This window comes from Styela clava, chromosome 10 (genome assembly GCF_964204865.1).
Source record: "Styela clava chromosome 10, kaStyClav1.hap1.2, whole genome shotgun sequence".
NCBI lineage: Eukaryota > Metazoa > Chordata > Ascidiacea > Stolidobranchia > Styelidae > Styela > Styela clava.
This window is the reverse complement of record NC_135259.1, coordinates 12,186,320-12,200,982: the sequence shown is the minus strand read 5'-3', so window position 1 is coordinate 12,200,982 and position 14,663 is coordinate 12,186,320. Positions and strand designations below refer to the sequence as shown.

Below are 14,663 nucleotides of genomic sequence, written 5' to 3'. Positions count from 1 at the left end.
GAATACAACATTTGTTTATTACTTTTCTCATTGCATTTTATATAAACACACTTTCAGTTCCCAGGATAATTATCTATAGATATACAAACATTTATTTGTATAAACTAACAGACTTCCACTACATTAAATATTTCTAATGAGTCTTTCTTTTGTCTTACCTTAGGCCTTATTCATGTTCACTTTTTACGCCCATAAGTGTACTGTGCAATTCATACAAATACTACATGTGATTCACAAATTGAATTTATTTTGCATATAGGTATATGATTAATTAACCAATAATTATTATGTAAAAACAATAACGATCAAAGGGAATTAAATTACGCTATATAACACACATTTGTACACTGCTGAAATACAAATATGATATACGAACTAGCAGTAATAAAAAATATACTGTTAGAAAGTTGTAAATTATCAGGCTTTACAGTGTAATTCAAGATATCTCTTAATAGAGGCAGATTTGATCTAGTTGTAAATACAAATATCGTTCTATTTATCATGCATTGCAAAAGAAATTGCAGATTGCATTTTTGCATTGTCTGAATAATTTCTGCTGAGTAGTTGATATGGACGGATTACAATGGATTTCATGGGTAAGTAATTGGCTGGCTTTATCTGCGTAATCGAAATGTAAACATGACAAGCCATAATCGGATTGCATGTAAACAGCACCAAGAACATTCGTATCAGACATGAACATATGATATTTTCACTTAGTAGAAGGATATTTGTAATATTAAATGTGGCAGAGTATAGAAAATAAAAGATTAAGGTTTGGCAAATGATTGATCAATGATAAACAGATCGAAAAGTTTGGCTTCATTGGACGAGGATCAATGCTGAAAAAACAAGTAATGCTAACGGAAAAGGTTTACTGCGTTCGCCACCCTTGCTTTCATGCGTTCGCTTACTGGCCAGAAATGGCCTTATTGATCGTTTTGTTATTATGTTGTTCTTGTGCAAAATCGCTTTTCTCTCCAACTACTGGGCCAATTGCTTTCAAATTTTCACTGGCTAAAGCTTGCTTGTTGTCGCTGGAAGGCTATTACTTTATATATTTTAAAAATATGTGTAGGTTTTATGGAATTCGTTTTTCACTTCGAAGTTTTGTGTGATGACGCCATCGAAATTAAAAAATTGCGCACCGTGCCCGGGTTCGGTGATGACATTTCAGTGATCTAGTGGTCAGATAAACCGGTACTGTGAAAGATTTGATACCACTTCGCTTTGGCTTTCGTGTTCTCATATTAGACTAGAGCATTGCTCTTTTGTTTATATAAAAAATACTGCCTAATAGTTTATCAACGTTGTCGAAAATCATCAAGATAACTTGTAAAATAATGGATAGATGCTTCTTCATAGTAAGGTTGAATATTTGAAGACTTTTTGCTTAAGTAACCAACTGCTTTTTCAGAATATTCCCACAAATCTTCAGCAATTTGTTGATGATTTGCCGGCAGAATCGGTTCCTCAGGCCTATAAGGAATTTCAATATATAAACAAACTTTTCTACTTTGTGGTGTATGGTTTATTTATAAAGCACCAGTAATCCAATTCAAAACATTGTTTAGGTTGTGTCAAGATCTGAGAATAAACAATATCAAAACATGTAAAGTCGTTTAACAAATTGTCATTTTCTTGGATATCTAACCTGCATTCTGTGAAGTGTTTTCCGCTGTAAATTTCCAATCCTGAGCTTACACTACAATGTACTTGTGTTTGACAACCTTCATCAGCTGTTTTCAAAATTAAATAGAACAATGGGTACGTAATGAGTTTAAGCAACCATGGAAAACCTCGGAAAATTCCCGTGAAAATTGTACCTGAAAGTAAAATGATGAAAATTTACAAATTATTTTCCATCTTCTTGTTTCGTTACGTTACAGATTCGTTTTACGGAATTGTAATTTTTTTTGGGCATTCTCTAGTGGATTATGATCGGTTAAATTCGATATAGTAAATTTTCGATTTTACATATAATTTCAAATTCTGATCATTCAATATCTGGTAGTCATAGCAATAGGCTCCGTTCAACTTTTATCAAGGTAAAAATTGACAATCAAACAATTTTTCTGTATTACCAAATGTATTTTGTATATATTTACATTTTGATTTGTGCAGATTGATCTGTTGAATATGACATCAATCAAAACAACATTATTTTCTATTTTTCTGTATTGCCAAATGTATTTTGTATATATATATATATATATTTACATTTTAATTTATGAAAGAAAATTGATCTGTTTAATATGTCGTAATTAGAATATATCCGATATTACATAATCGAAAATTTTTTATTAAAATTTTTATTAAATTAAATTATTTCGGAAAGTTTTTAAGACGGATATTATTCACGCTGCTATTTTTGGAAAGACCGGCTTCTTTCCGGTCCGGTATTTCCGGGGTAGTGACTCGATCGGTTTCATTCCTATTACATAGATTTAGATATTTTGAACAATTATAGTTTGTGAGTGTCCAACGCCATCATGTTTCCGTATCGCAAAGTATAATGTCACTTTTGAAGCGTGTTCCATATCACAATGCCATCGATCATCTTTGGCATTTCATTGCTATTCTAGATTCATTTCTCAATCCTTAAAATAGTAAATGTAATTTAAAGACCGATTTATGATGACGACCGTTATTCGTTTATCATCTTCAAATTATTTTATCACATAATGACGTTATTGAATTGCGAAATCCCCAGAGTTTTTTCGGAGTGAATCGACGTTTTATAAAGCGAAATCATAGGCCACAAACATGCCAAACAACTAATTTGTTACAAAGAGACAATTAGATTATCTCTCAGATTATATTATGTCATCTATGTTGCCACGTTTACCAATAGAAATTTTAATGAATGTGACTTTCAAGGAACACTATCTGTGATGTATTACTAAAGTTTAGCAAAAAAAATGGAGAAGCAATAGAAAAATTAATAAACAGCAACACTCGAAAGCAAGTAAAGTAGTTTTACTAAATTATATCTTTTTCGTTCTTGTTTATTGTTATTTTGAGTAGTTTAAAGATTAAAACCATATGTTATATTTTAATTAAACGTCTACACATTTTCCGTCGCCCACAAATGTAATAAACTAGAATAAAACTATATATAATAAACAAAAAACAACATAAGTAATGTTTTTTTTTATAAAGGTAATTGTACCTTATTGCTTCTTATCTTGTTTCGGAAATTATTTAGAATCGAAAAAAACCCTAAACTAATCTTGACATATCGCGAAATTGTTAAGCCGTCATTTATTTTTACATAACGTCATCTATGATTGAATGTGATAAAATTTTCTCTTTATTAAGTAGTTTTTCAGCTCGATGATATACTTTTAAATATTGAAAAACGTGGTAATTATATATACATTTTTGCGGTTATTCATTTGTCTGCAATTTTGCACCGATTGCTGCTTTGTTAAATGAATTATATCCTTCACAGGGACAAAGTAAATCATTGTCCAATTCTTTTTAAATGTTAAGTAAAACAAAACTGATGTACGACATGTTTGAATAACCTTCCACTTTCAAAGCAAAGATCAATTATCTGATTACAGAGAGCAATTATCGGACCCGTGTAAGCTTGATGCTTGTAGATAAATGATAAATAAATGTATCGTGCACACGACAAAACCCTTCGATATTATCTGCGCACGCGAAGTTTGACGTTTGAGGTAATATTAATATAAATCATATTATTTTAGTATGAATTTGGAGGTAGTATAGTGTATAACTTTCACGACTGGTATTTGAAATATCACACAGCACTAGTCTTTCACCTCTTTTGAACTGTCCACGTCATATTATTATTGCAAAATCGCAACGAAAATTACCATTTTTTGACATTTCTATCTCAAGTGTGACACGACTTGTAACAAATAGAACTTTAGAAATGCAACAAGCGACAAACTAATCATTAGGTTTGGACCGGACAAAATATCTTTCTCGACAAAGTCTGCCCAATGAAAGCAGTTGGAAATACGAATTTAAATAAAGTATCTTTCCTCATAAGAGTTGCCTCATTTTTACAGGTCTAATGGGCTGTCCTATAGAGTAGACAACGGATTTGCTTTTTAGTGCAGCTACACAATACGTGTTATCCAATCAAGTGCCATTAAAGTTGTAAATGTCAAATAAAAATTTATTATCTAACCAAATCAATCGCGATTTATTTCATGATCAAACTTACCAGGTTGAACAGAAAAAACGCTGAATCCATTTTTATGTTCCCTTTTATGAAGTTCTTTCATAAATAATATCTGAGCCAATTTGCTTTGAGTGTAAGCACGGAATTGTGCTGGTACCGAACCTCCGTCCTCTGTTTCAATCGTATCAAATTCAATATGACCCCATCGATGACCGACCGAAGAAACAAAAACGATTCTTGGATTTGACGACTTTCTGGAAAATTTTGAATAAGAAAATATGTCGGTTATGGAATGAAACACTAATCCTCGAATATGGCTTCTCTAATCTAGACCTATTAGTTTTGGTTGGCTTACTAACCCGATTTGGCAATGAAAAGGACGCGATTGTGGCGGTACCGATGAAACCATTCTCATTCTGTGGATGTGGCTATTAGTGGATGATTAGATATTTCAATGGTCTGATATTAAATTTGATATTTTATGTGAAATTCGCTACTTGACTGCTTCAATTCTCAAGTGAATGGGCTCAAGTCAATTTTCTGGTAGTAACCGCTATGAATAATGGTCTACCGTGGCTTCACTCCGAGTTGAGTCTCGTTGACTTCTGAGTGAGTTCGCGTGACCTTTTATTTTTTGAGAAAATGATTGTCGAAAAATGAAGAAAGTACGATTGAATTATTCAATGTAACATTGTAAAAATATTGTAAAATCTAGAAAATCAAAATAGATTGTGGTTTAGCAAATGATCTTTTGTCAACATATAGACCACCCTGTAATTGTATCCAGTTTCCAACTCAAAACTTGTTTTGACAATAAAGGGGAGAAACATTTAAAAAAAAGTCAAAATGTCACATCGTGCGTCAATACCGTAATACGTAAAACACTTGAATTTTAAAATATGGATCGTCAGCGATTTAAACCCAAATTTATCTTCATAAAAAATGGGAATTCAGAGAAAATATGCGAATGGGGTTCAAGAAAACATCTCAAGTTTTTTCTCCAAGAATTCTGTTTTATATTTACCAAACGCAAGGGAAAAATTGCCATGGTTTGTGATGTTTTGTGGAAATCACATATATATATCAGCTTTTGACAGAGGAAGAACATAATTAAGATGAAAAAGTTAAAAAAGGACTTTATTTAAAAAAGTTGATTTCAATGGAATTTATAAATAACAAAAAGTCAGCAAAAGTTAGACTAGCTGATATTTCTGTAAAATTTGCTGTTTTTGCTGAAAATTTACGATTCCCATCAACTTTTACATAGCTTTAAATTATATCGATTTTTTTTACATCGCTCATCTTTATTTTGCTTCAAAACAGATTCATATGCAATATTTGGTTTGTTCGGTTTTTTTCCAAAAGTATGAGAAAGTAATGATATAGCATTAAAAGTTGGAAATATTTTAAAGTATTTTAGATTTTCGTAATTGCAAGCACTAACAACGTAATTATAATTTGTGATCTCACCTCAACAAATCCATCAGTGAGAGTGTTAATAAGAATGGTCCAAGATGGTTTGTAGCAAAAATGATTGGATGTCCGTTTTTATTAACCGTGGATCCGATACCGATTCCTGGAATAATAAATAAAGATAAGATTGCGCCGTTGATGGGATATGTCTCAGAAAAAATAAAATTAAACGAAAAATTTTGGCAATCTGTATATTAACCGGACAAGCTAGGAATAAGCTATGCAATTTCTTTTGCTTTAAATTACATAACATTCGTAGAAATTGAATACTTCTTTTTTAATTATATACAATTTTCTTTAAAATAGAGTTCCTGCAACGACTTAATTGCACAATATAATGATATTAAATGTCATGGCCGCCGGAGAAAAAAAACTTAAGTGTGCTTATCCATATATTATCCACTTAAGATCTTGTCAATGTGGTAAACATTGTTTTAAATTCAACCAAAAAAGTGCTGGGAAATATTCAAAGTCTTAGAATGATAAATTAAATATTTGGGCCTGTTTGTACTTACCTGCGTTGTTTATTAAAACGTCGACTTTTTCTTCTGTTTTTACGATTCGATCAACAAATTTTTGAACAGATGTGTAATCAGACAAATCTAACTTTTTTAATATTATTTCCGAATTATCAGTTTTCATCTCAATTTCTTGTTTGACTGCTAAACCTTAAAATAAAGTCATTTTTCAATAAAAATGGACGGGAAAATGAATCACGGGGACTACGGACGCCCATATTCGAAGACTTAGTAATTCTTTACGTCTTCTAAATAATTTTGAATCAGAATAGTAATAATTTTACAAAAAATGAAACAGTATTGTCAATTCGGTGAATTTTGCCCATATATTCAAACGATGTCAATTATATTTTCGTTGAAAATGAATTATTCTGCCATCTATAATATTGCAGTGCTTGTATTTATATATTAAATTGTTCACATTAGTGTAATTAGAAACTAAATGCCGGTATTACGCTGAAGAGCAAAGAAATGAAAATAAAACAAAACTTTAAAATTGAAACCTTTCTGCCAATCTCTGCAGGTAATAATAATTCTCGCTCCACGTCGTGCCAGATTAAAAGCCGTTGCTTTACCCAGTCCATCGCTTCCACCTGTAATGTACAATGGTTTACGATATAGAAGTTTACATTTAATTGAATTGGAAATTTCTTGAATCCAAAATTATGGTTGATGGTACTTTTTTTCATTCAAAATGTCTTATACGTTTCACATAGTCTCTCCAAGTCAGACACGCGTATAGGACTGGAATACTCCCGATTCGGTACAATATATCACTATTTTGCCTATAGGTGAATTAGAACGGCTTTCATTAAGTAATAAACGAACGACGGGTTGAGATCGCGGACTCAACTTTGGCCGCGTTAGCGCCTATCCTCGGCCCGACCTTGGATTGTAAAGTACACCACTTCAATTTCACAACTAATTCTACTTTTTTCAAGTAGGTTAGAATGAGATTGAGCATGGAAAAACATTTTTGTTATTCGAAATTTTATGTTTACTTCAAATATCGGGATAGACTAAGAATATAAGTTTGAAATAAAAACACTAATTTTGGGTAAATAAATGCACGTCGAATCATGTTATACCCCAAAGTGGTGGCCTGTTAACAATCCATCAATTGCCAAATATTTGATGAAGTATGATTCATTTATCATCGTCATGCTCACTAAGCGATTATGGGGTTGTTCATGGGCGACGAAGAGACCGGATGTTGACTCTTTTAACCGCCAGTGACGTATTATTGATATTACGTCACAATGCATCATAGTCTAATAAGAAAAATTATTCTGAGAATGGAGTGTGTCTTGTTCCGTATGATAATACTCGCGAAAGCATAAAACTTCTCGGAAAATCGAAGCGGGTATTGCTTTTGTGGCAATCGCATTCTGAGCAAACACGCCACCACGTCGATCGGTGAACAGTTATCAGTACCGGTACGATCTTACAGTTACAGTTTTCAGATATTGCATGGCAAAAGAAAGAGATTATGAAGAACTTCAGTACAAAGCAGTAGTAATATACCTGTAATAATCACCGTTTTTCCATCCATTCGATCGTCACAAACACATTGCAGTTTTCTTCGAATAACAACAGCTAATAAATATAGCCATAACGAACAACAGGCTGAATATAAAGCTATCTCATTCATGGTATATTCTTCTACGCTATGATCTGAAATCAAAATAGTTTCCTTTAGTCACCTATTTATTTCACAACTCACAAGCTATTTTCCTGTGGGCCTATAGTTTAAACGTACAGAAGGGAAGTGATGGAGAACCGTCCTTGTATGCACTATCGTCCACCGTAAGGGAGTATCATAACTTTGGAAATCGGTGGGCGCAGTCACCGTACGAGCTAGTAAAACCCTATGCGCTACCATTGGAGCGGCATATGGAAGTTTACATATGAATGTAAGTCCAAGCCGCCAAATTATTAGTTACATAAGACGTAGTTTATATTCAAAACATTTATGCAGCATATATATAAATACGCTATAGATTTGAATACAATTAGTCCATGACATAGCAAACGGATTACTGTTTGTCCTTTTTTATTGTCAAAAGTAATTTTGTTTGAGCATTTGCAATTGTAATATCCGAATCCTGGTTATAAGTGGATGCAAAGTACAATAATTAGTAGCGTGTTTCCTGTGGTTACAAAAAACACCACAATATTCCAAATTAACTGATGCAAATCTGGCTTTCTTCAAACCCCATATTTATTTTACCCCTAAACCCCCGATTTATTTTACCTTCTAAACCCCCTAATTCCTTTACTGGTATTCATAATAATCCGCAAATGCATGAACACACACATCTGAATTCCGATGGTCAAGTAAACAAGCCACCATGCCCCTATGAGCTCATTCGCCATAAAAAGTAAATACTGACAACATGGAAATGTAATGCTGTTTATTAACCATTAACGAAATGCAAGAGCTATTCTTAGTCGAGCGCGATATTAAATAACTAATAATATTATTGCTATTTATCGCACACACCGCATTCCCAAAGTAAATAAATTTAGCAATTAACATTTTATTACCGTCGCACTTTTGTGTGCAATATTTGTACGTTACTTCGCCTCTGGGCACTCTAATCCTTGTACTGGCGTTTTCAACGTCGAAGAGTTCCTTTTTAATTTCTGCCACCAAAGTCCGTTTCACGAATCCTGATTAGGTTGAGAAAAAATATCGTGGGATAAATGATATGAGTCGTCAATTCTACTTGAAAAGTTAAGCGATAATCACTCTCAAAATGTCCAACCGGAAATTTTTCTCTCGACATGCTTATGTGAAGTCATCGGCTACGCGGTAGGTGATTTAGTTTTAAAATCAAGCATTCTTTTGTCACGTGGACAAACCTTCATTGTCTCATTTCGCGCTATTTTTAACTTCAGGCCGGGCCTTTTGACGTAATGCACGTCGGTTTGACGTAGATATCGTCATTCGATTCTTAGTTTCGTATAAAGTGGTGCTTATTTATTTTCGTTTTATCAATGTATAAATTTCCCGAAGATTTATGAAATGTTATTTTGCAAATGCCAAATGTATCAAATTACTCTCAGACAAGTTTTAGCATTCATGACGTATGTTTGCATTGGGTGTTGATTCAACCGCACGCACGTATTAACTAGAAATAAATAACAATGCTGGCACGAACATCAGTGAGCCGTTACCAAGTCAAATATACAGGAGTGTTTTTACATCGTTTGATGGGGAGGATATTTAAGTGAAATATGAAAACATTTTTATATATAGATTTTATTTTGTGAAAAACAATATATTATCGAATTTTAAATGTAAGCAAAAAATATTTGTTTTATATTGGGGTTTAGGGGTAAAAATTTGTCAGTTCAAAGTTAATTGTAAATGGAAAGAGCAAAATCTCTTGCCTTCACAACTCTTCTGTAAAACTTGCGCAGTTTTGACGCGTTTTCGAAAATGATTCACTCTACTATCAAAAACGCTGTTTTATACGACAGGGTGTTAAAATCGCAGGCTTCTGGAGGCCAGATTGCATGATGGGAATTGTGCCCGCAACCGCAAGCAAGTTTCGATCTATTATTATATTTTGTATTATATATATATAGAATATTTTTAAGGCGTAGTTTGCGACACAAATTGAGACGTAATTTGGAGTCGGACCAGGTGTTCTCAGTGAAGAGACTGGGTTTTTATTGAAATATATAATCACCTATCTAGCGGGTTTAATATAATTTTGATTACGCGCCTGTAAAATGTATCATTTTCATATAAAAATGTAACAATTGATGGCGGGTAAAACATTACCATATATATATATATATTTATTCCGTCTGTTAAATTTCTAATTCCAAATGAATTGTTTTCGACTATCGAATCAAATAAAGCTCTAGTATGGAAAGGGGATTTATCAAAGAAAACACAAAATCGACCCGAGGCTTAAATAAGCAACGCCGTAGAAATAAGACAACATTGCTCCAAAAACGTGATGCCTGTCAGACTTTTTCAGTTTCAGTTGCGACGTCGTCGTTTAGGAATCTGTCGATTTCGATCGATATTTTAAATGGCCGTATTACTTATAGTCTTTATCATCGGGAAAGAAGCCGGTGGACAAACAGCTGCCTGCTACCAATATACGAAGACATGAGTATTTTCAGGACATTTAGGCATATTTAAGGCCGTATGAATGTAGTAAGGCGTACAACCATCCCAGTACAATTCCAACCCTAATTACGCCTAAATACGAATACTCAGCGTAAAAAAACGAAAAGGCGCCGAATACTACATATATACTTTTTGTATATAAATAGGAAATAACGTTTTGTAATGTGATATAGAATGTTTTATCATTCAGTTTTTTTTTTGTCTCAAATAAAGGCTGATAATGACATAAGTTTTAGAAAAAGATTCGCTTCTCATCCTCGCTTTCTAGTGTTTTAGCTATTTTACTTAGAAAGGAACTCGGTGCGGCGCCGATACCGAGTAGAAAAATCGAATAGTAATCGACCCAGAAACAAAAATATTTTACAACAGTGGTCAGAGCAATCGTTTACTCTGCAATACCCGGCGGCCTACGTTATTGCAATTACTGGTTCTATCGTGGAATGGTGAACAATATACCGGTACTCGAAAATAGCCCGTCATCGAGGTTTTTTATTCTGTCTTTTGCGCGTCTTTATCGAATTAATTGTGCTATGGTATTTTTCTCATATATATATATATTAAACTTAGTTTTAAATTTTGGTAACTTATCTCAATTTTAGTCTTGCGTGTTGTCATTTTTACGTTTTAAGTTCGAAATAAATCATATCTTTTTCTCGATTAGCCTACTCCCTACACCAGCGTTTCCCAAACTTTGTTCCGCGAGCGTCTTCCGAGTGTTCCGTGGAAAAGAAATCAATTACGTCTAAATTGGTCGCCACGGCGATTTAGGAATCGTGAAATTTAACGCTTTAACGTCGGCCTAAAGCGGACTATCTTGGGCAGGGTAGTTGCATTTTCGTTAACCATCGGCCTTGCCTTTTGACTGTTAATTAAGTTCATTATCAAGTTTACAGCAATCCTTTTTGCTATAGGCAAACAAGTTGGTCTATCTAAATAAAAATAATGGTCTCCTTTTCTTCCTCCATCTCTGCCTGGTTTTACTTTAACGTTACTGAAAAAAATACTCATGTTCGATGAACATGGTTCAGCAGATAAATACACTGCATGTCTGCAGTTCGCGAAATTGCGGCAAGTACTTCTGTCTCCATTAGACGCGACATCAGAGGCAATAAACACTGCGGAATGGAAAGTAAACGACATAGAAAGATAAAATGAATCTTTGATTCATATACACAGCATTTAAATTAGGCAACGGTAAAACATTTATAATTATTGCAACATGTAATATATTCAATTCTATTTTAGGTAACACAATTCTGTTTTCGCGGCGCATTTGGCAACTCGCCACGGCAAACCCATGGGGAACACCTACATTATACACCGTTTTTCTTCAACAATTTTACCCTTTCTTCTTTTGATGTTCCGCGAGGCGAGATAAAAAAGTGCAAGTGTTCCGTGACCAAAAAAGTTTGGGAAACGCTGCCCTACACTATAGTGAAGTTATAGCTTCAGAAATTTGTGACAAAACTCCGACATGGCCAATGAAACATCAATCTTTTAGATACCACTCCCCTTACATTTTCAATTTCACTGTTGTTTTATTTGCAACTCTGGAATGAGTATTGGTTGTGGTTACGCTAGTAACTACCTCTCCTTGCTCTATGCCTTTGCGAAAGCGGATCCATATGCGCATACTATCGCTTTTATTGTCTTAGTTGAAAAATGATTGTCTGAAGACAGACAAAGGTTACAGAGATACTCATTGAATTAAATAGAATTTTGAAATAGGTGTCGGGAATTTTTTGGAAAGCTGATCTATCACAAAGCTCATGTTCATTAATCCAAAATAGACCAATTCTTGGAACACGATTTATTCTTTTTCGATTGTTCACAAACAATGTAAACTTTGTATGAAAGCGAAATGTTTAATACTGATTTTTTCATTTCCATCAAATAAAAAGGTCTAACTAAAGCCTCCGGCGCAAAGATATTTACGTGATACAGAGAAGTTTCGCTCATCCAAATAACTGATAGGAATCACATAGGCCTATCATAAGAAGAAAACATCGTAGTTCATTTAAGATTTACATATTTATCCCGTTGGAGAGGAAAGGCAATAATATGGCTTAACTCGCAGAATAGTCAAAGGTGGCGCCATTTCTGGATTGACCATTATGCAAAATAAGCACGTGCTTAGGGTACCAAGGAGAAGGCGGCGCCACAGAAATTTCCATAGACGACCTGGAATGGAATCGCAAAGAATGTATCTATTTCAGTAGAATAGAAAACTTATTGGTCAATGCTTACTTTACATTGATTACCTTAGTTTTTATCATAATCCGAGAAAAGATGGCGTTTGGACTTGACGTAGTTTCAGACTGAATAGAAAGATACATCGCTCGCACAATTTATCACGTTTCATCTCCAAGGTCAACGGTAGCATCCTTTGACCGTCATGGGACTCTTAGGCCAAATTTATGGTGTTTTTGTGTTATTTTCAGTGTGTATTATATTTTTTGAATATGTAAAGTAGGAGCCGTGCTTGTTAGTAGCCGTGGCGCAGGGGACGCGTTGGCACAGGGTCAAACATCAGGCCAGGTATGAGGGTTCAAACCCCACGGTGTAGACTGATTTGAAGGTAAGGACCAGAAGGCAAGACATGTGATTGAGGGAGGAAATGAGCTGTAGGGCAGTGCCAGCAGACAATACATGTGGTCGAGGGAGGAAAAGAGTTGTAGGGCAGCAGCAGCACACAAGACAGATGGTCGAGGGAAGAAATGAGTTGTAGGGCAGTTCCAGCAGACAAGACAGGTGGTCAAGGGAGGAAATTAGTTGTAGGGCAGTGCCAGCAGACAAGGACAGGTGATCGCTGTAGGGCTGGAGCAGCATATAACCAGGTAGGCAGGTGGCTGAGGAAAGAAATGAGCTGTAGTCAGGAGCAGCATACAAGACGTGGTCGAGGGAGGAAATGAGTTGTACGGCAGTGCCACCAGACAACGAGGACAGGTGGAGGAGCAGCATATAAGACAGGTAGGTAGGCAAGGAGCAGCATACATGCATATACACATACATACAAGACAGGTCAAGGGTGGAGATGAGCAACATACAAGACGTGATACACATACATACATACAAGACAGGTAGAGGGTGAAAATGAGCAACATACAAGACGTGGTTCAGGCAACATACAAGACGTGATTGATACACACATACAAGACAGGTCACAAGGATAGAAATGAGCAACATACAAGACGTGGTCCAGGGAGGAAATGAGATATAGGGCAGAAGCAAGATAGAGCAAGGATGAAAATGAGCATGAAGGAAATGAGATGTAAAGCAGGAGCAGCAGCAAGACAGGGCAAGGATGGAAATGAGCAGCATACAAGACGTGGTCCAGTGAGGAAATGAGATTCAGGAGCAGCAGCAAGGGTGGAAATGAGCAACATACAAGATGTGGTCCAGGGAGGAAATGAGATGTAGGGCAGGAGCAGCAGAAAGACGGGGCAACAAGGATGCAAATGAGCAGCATAGAAGACGTAGTCCAGGGAAGAAATGAGATGTAGGGCAGGAGCAGCATACAAGACGTGATCCATGGAGGAAATGGGATGTAGGGCAGGAGCAGCATACAAGACGTGATCCATGGAGGAAATGGGATGTAGGGCAGAAGCAGCATACAAGACAGTTAGTTCTAGGGTGGAAATGAGCTGTATGACATGAGCAAACCACAAGGCAGGTAGGTAGGGTGGAAATGAGCTGTATGACATGAGCAAACCACAAGACAGGTAGGTAGGTAACTGGTCGAAGGAGGAAACGAGCTATAGGGAGCAGCATACATTGGTGGTCGAGTGAGGAAGCAGTTAGTTGGCACATAACAAGGAAATGAGCTGTAGGGCAGACTGCAGCATCCATCATACATGATGTCTAACTGGTCGAGGGAGGAATCGAGACATAGGGAACAGCATACAGTGGTCGTCGAGGGAGGAAGCAGTTAGTTAGGGCAGGCTGCAGCACATAACAAGCAAATGAAATGAGTTGTAGGGTAGACCCTGGCATCCCATCATACAAGAAAGACGTCGTTAGTTAGGGCAGGCTGCAGCACATGACAAGGAAATGAGCTGTAGGGCAGACTGCAGCATCCCATCATACAAGACGCGTCGAGGGAGGAAACGAGCTATAGGGAGCAGCATACAGTGGTGATCGAGGGAGGAAGCACTTAGTTAGGCAGGCTGCAGCACATGAGGATAGAGCTGAGCTGTGGGGTCGAGAGAGGTCACACACAAGCTGTCGAGAAGAGGAGGAGTAGGTAGGGAGGTCGATGGATGAGAAAAAAGGTCGAGGAGAGGGCACATGGGCTGCGTCAGGTCGAGGAAAGGAAATCAGAAAAAATTCTTTTTTCCAAGCCAATTTGGGTGGAGGGAAGAAG

The 14,663-nt window shown here is 35.8% G+C and overlaps 1 protein-coding gene across 1 annotated transcript; it reads right to left on the bottom strand.

Annotated features, from left to right (window-relative positions):
• Positions 1–227: 227 nt before the first annotated feature.
• LOC120338394 (retinol dehydrogenase 12-like) lies at positions 228–8,927 on the bottom strand. Its single transcript, XM_039406378.2, has 8 exons — positions 8,698–8,927; positions 7,675–7,824; positions 6,654–6,743; positions 6,148–6,300; positions 5,630–5,735; positions 4,202–4,413; positions 1,655–1,826; positions 228–1,479 (listed from the first exon to the last, which is right to left on the bottom strand). Exons 2-8 carry the CDS (start codon positions 7,799–7,801, stop codon positions 1,305–1,307), a joined length of 1,035 nt encoding a protein of 344 aa, XP_039262312.2. The 5' UTR covers positions 7,802–7,824; positions 8,698–8,927; the 3' UTR covers positions 228–1,304.
• Positions 8,928–14,663: the final 5,736 nt, after the last annotated feature.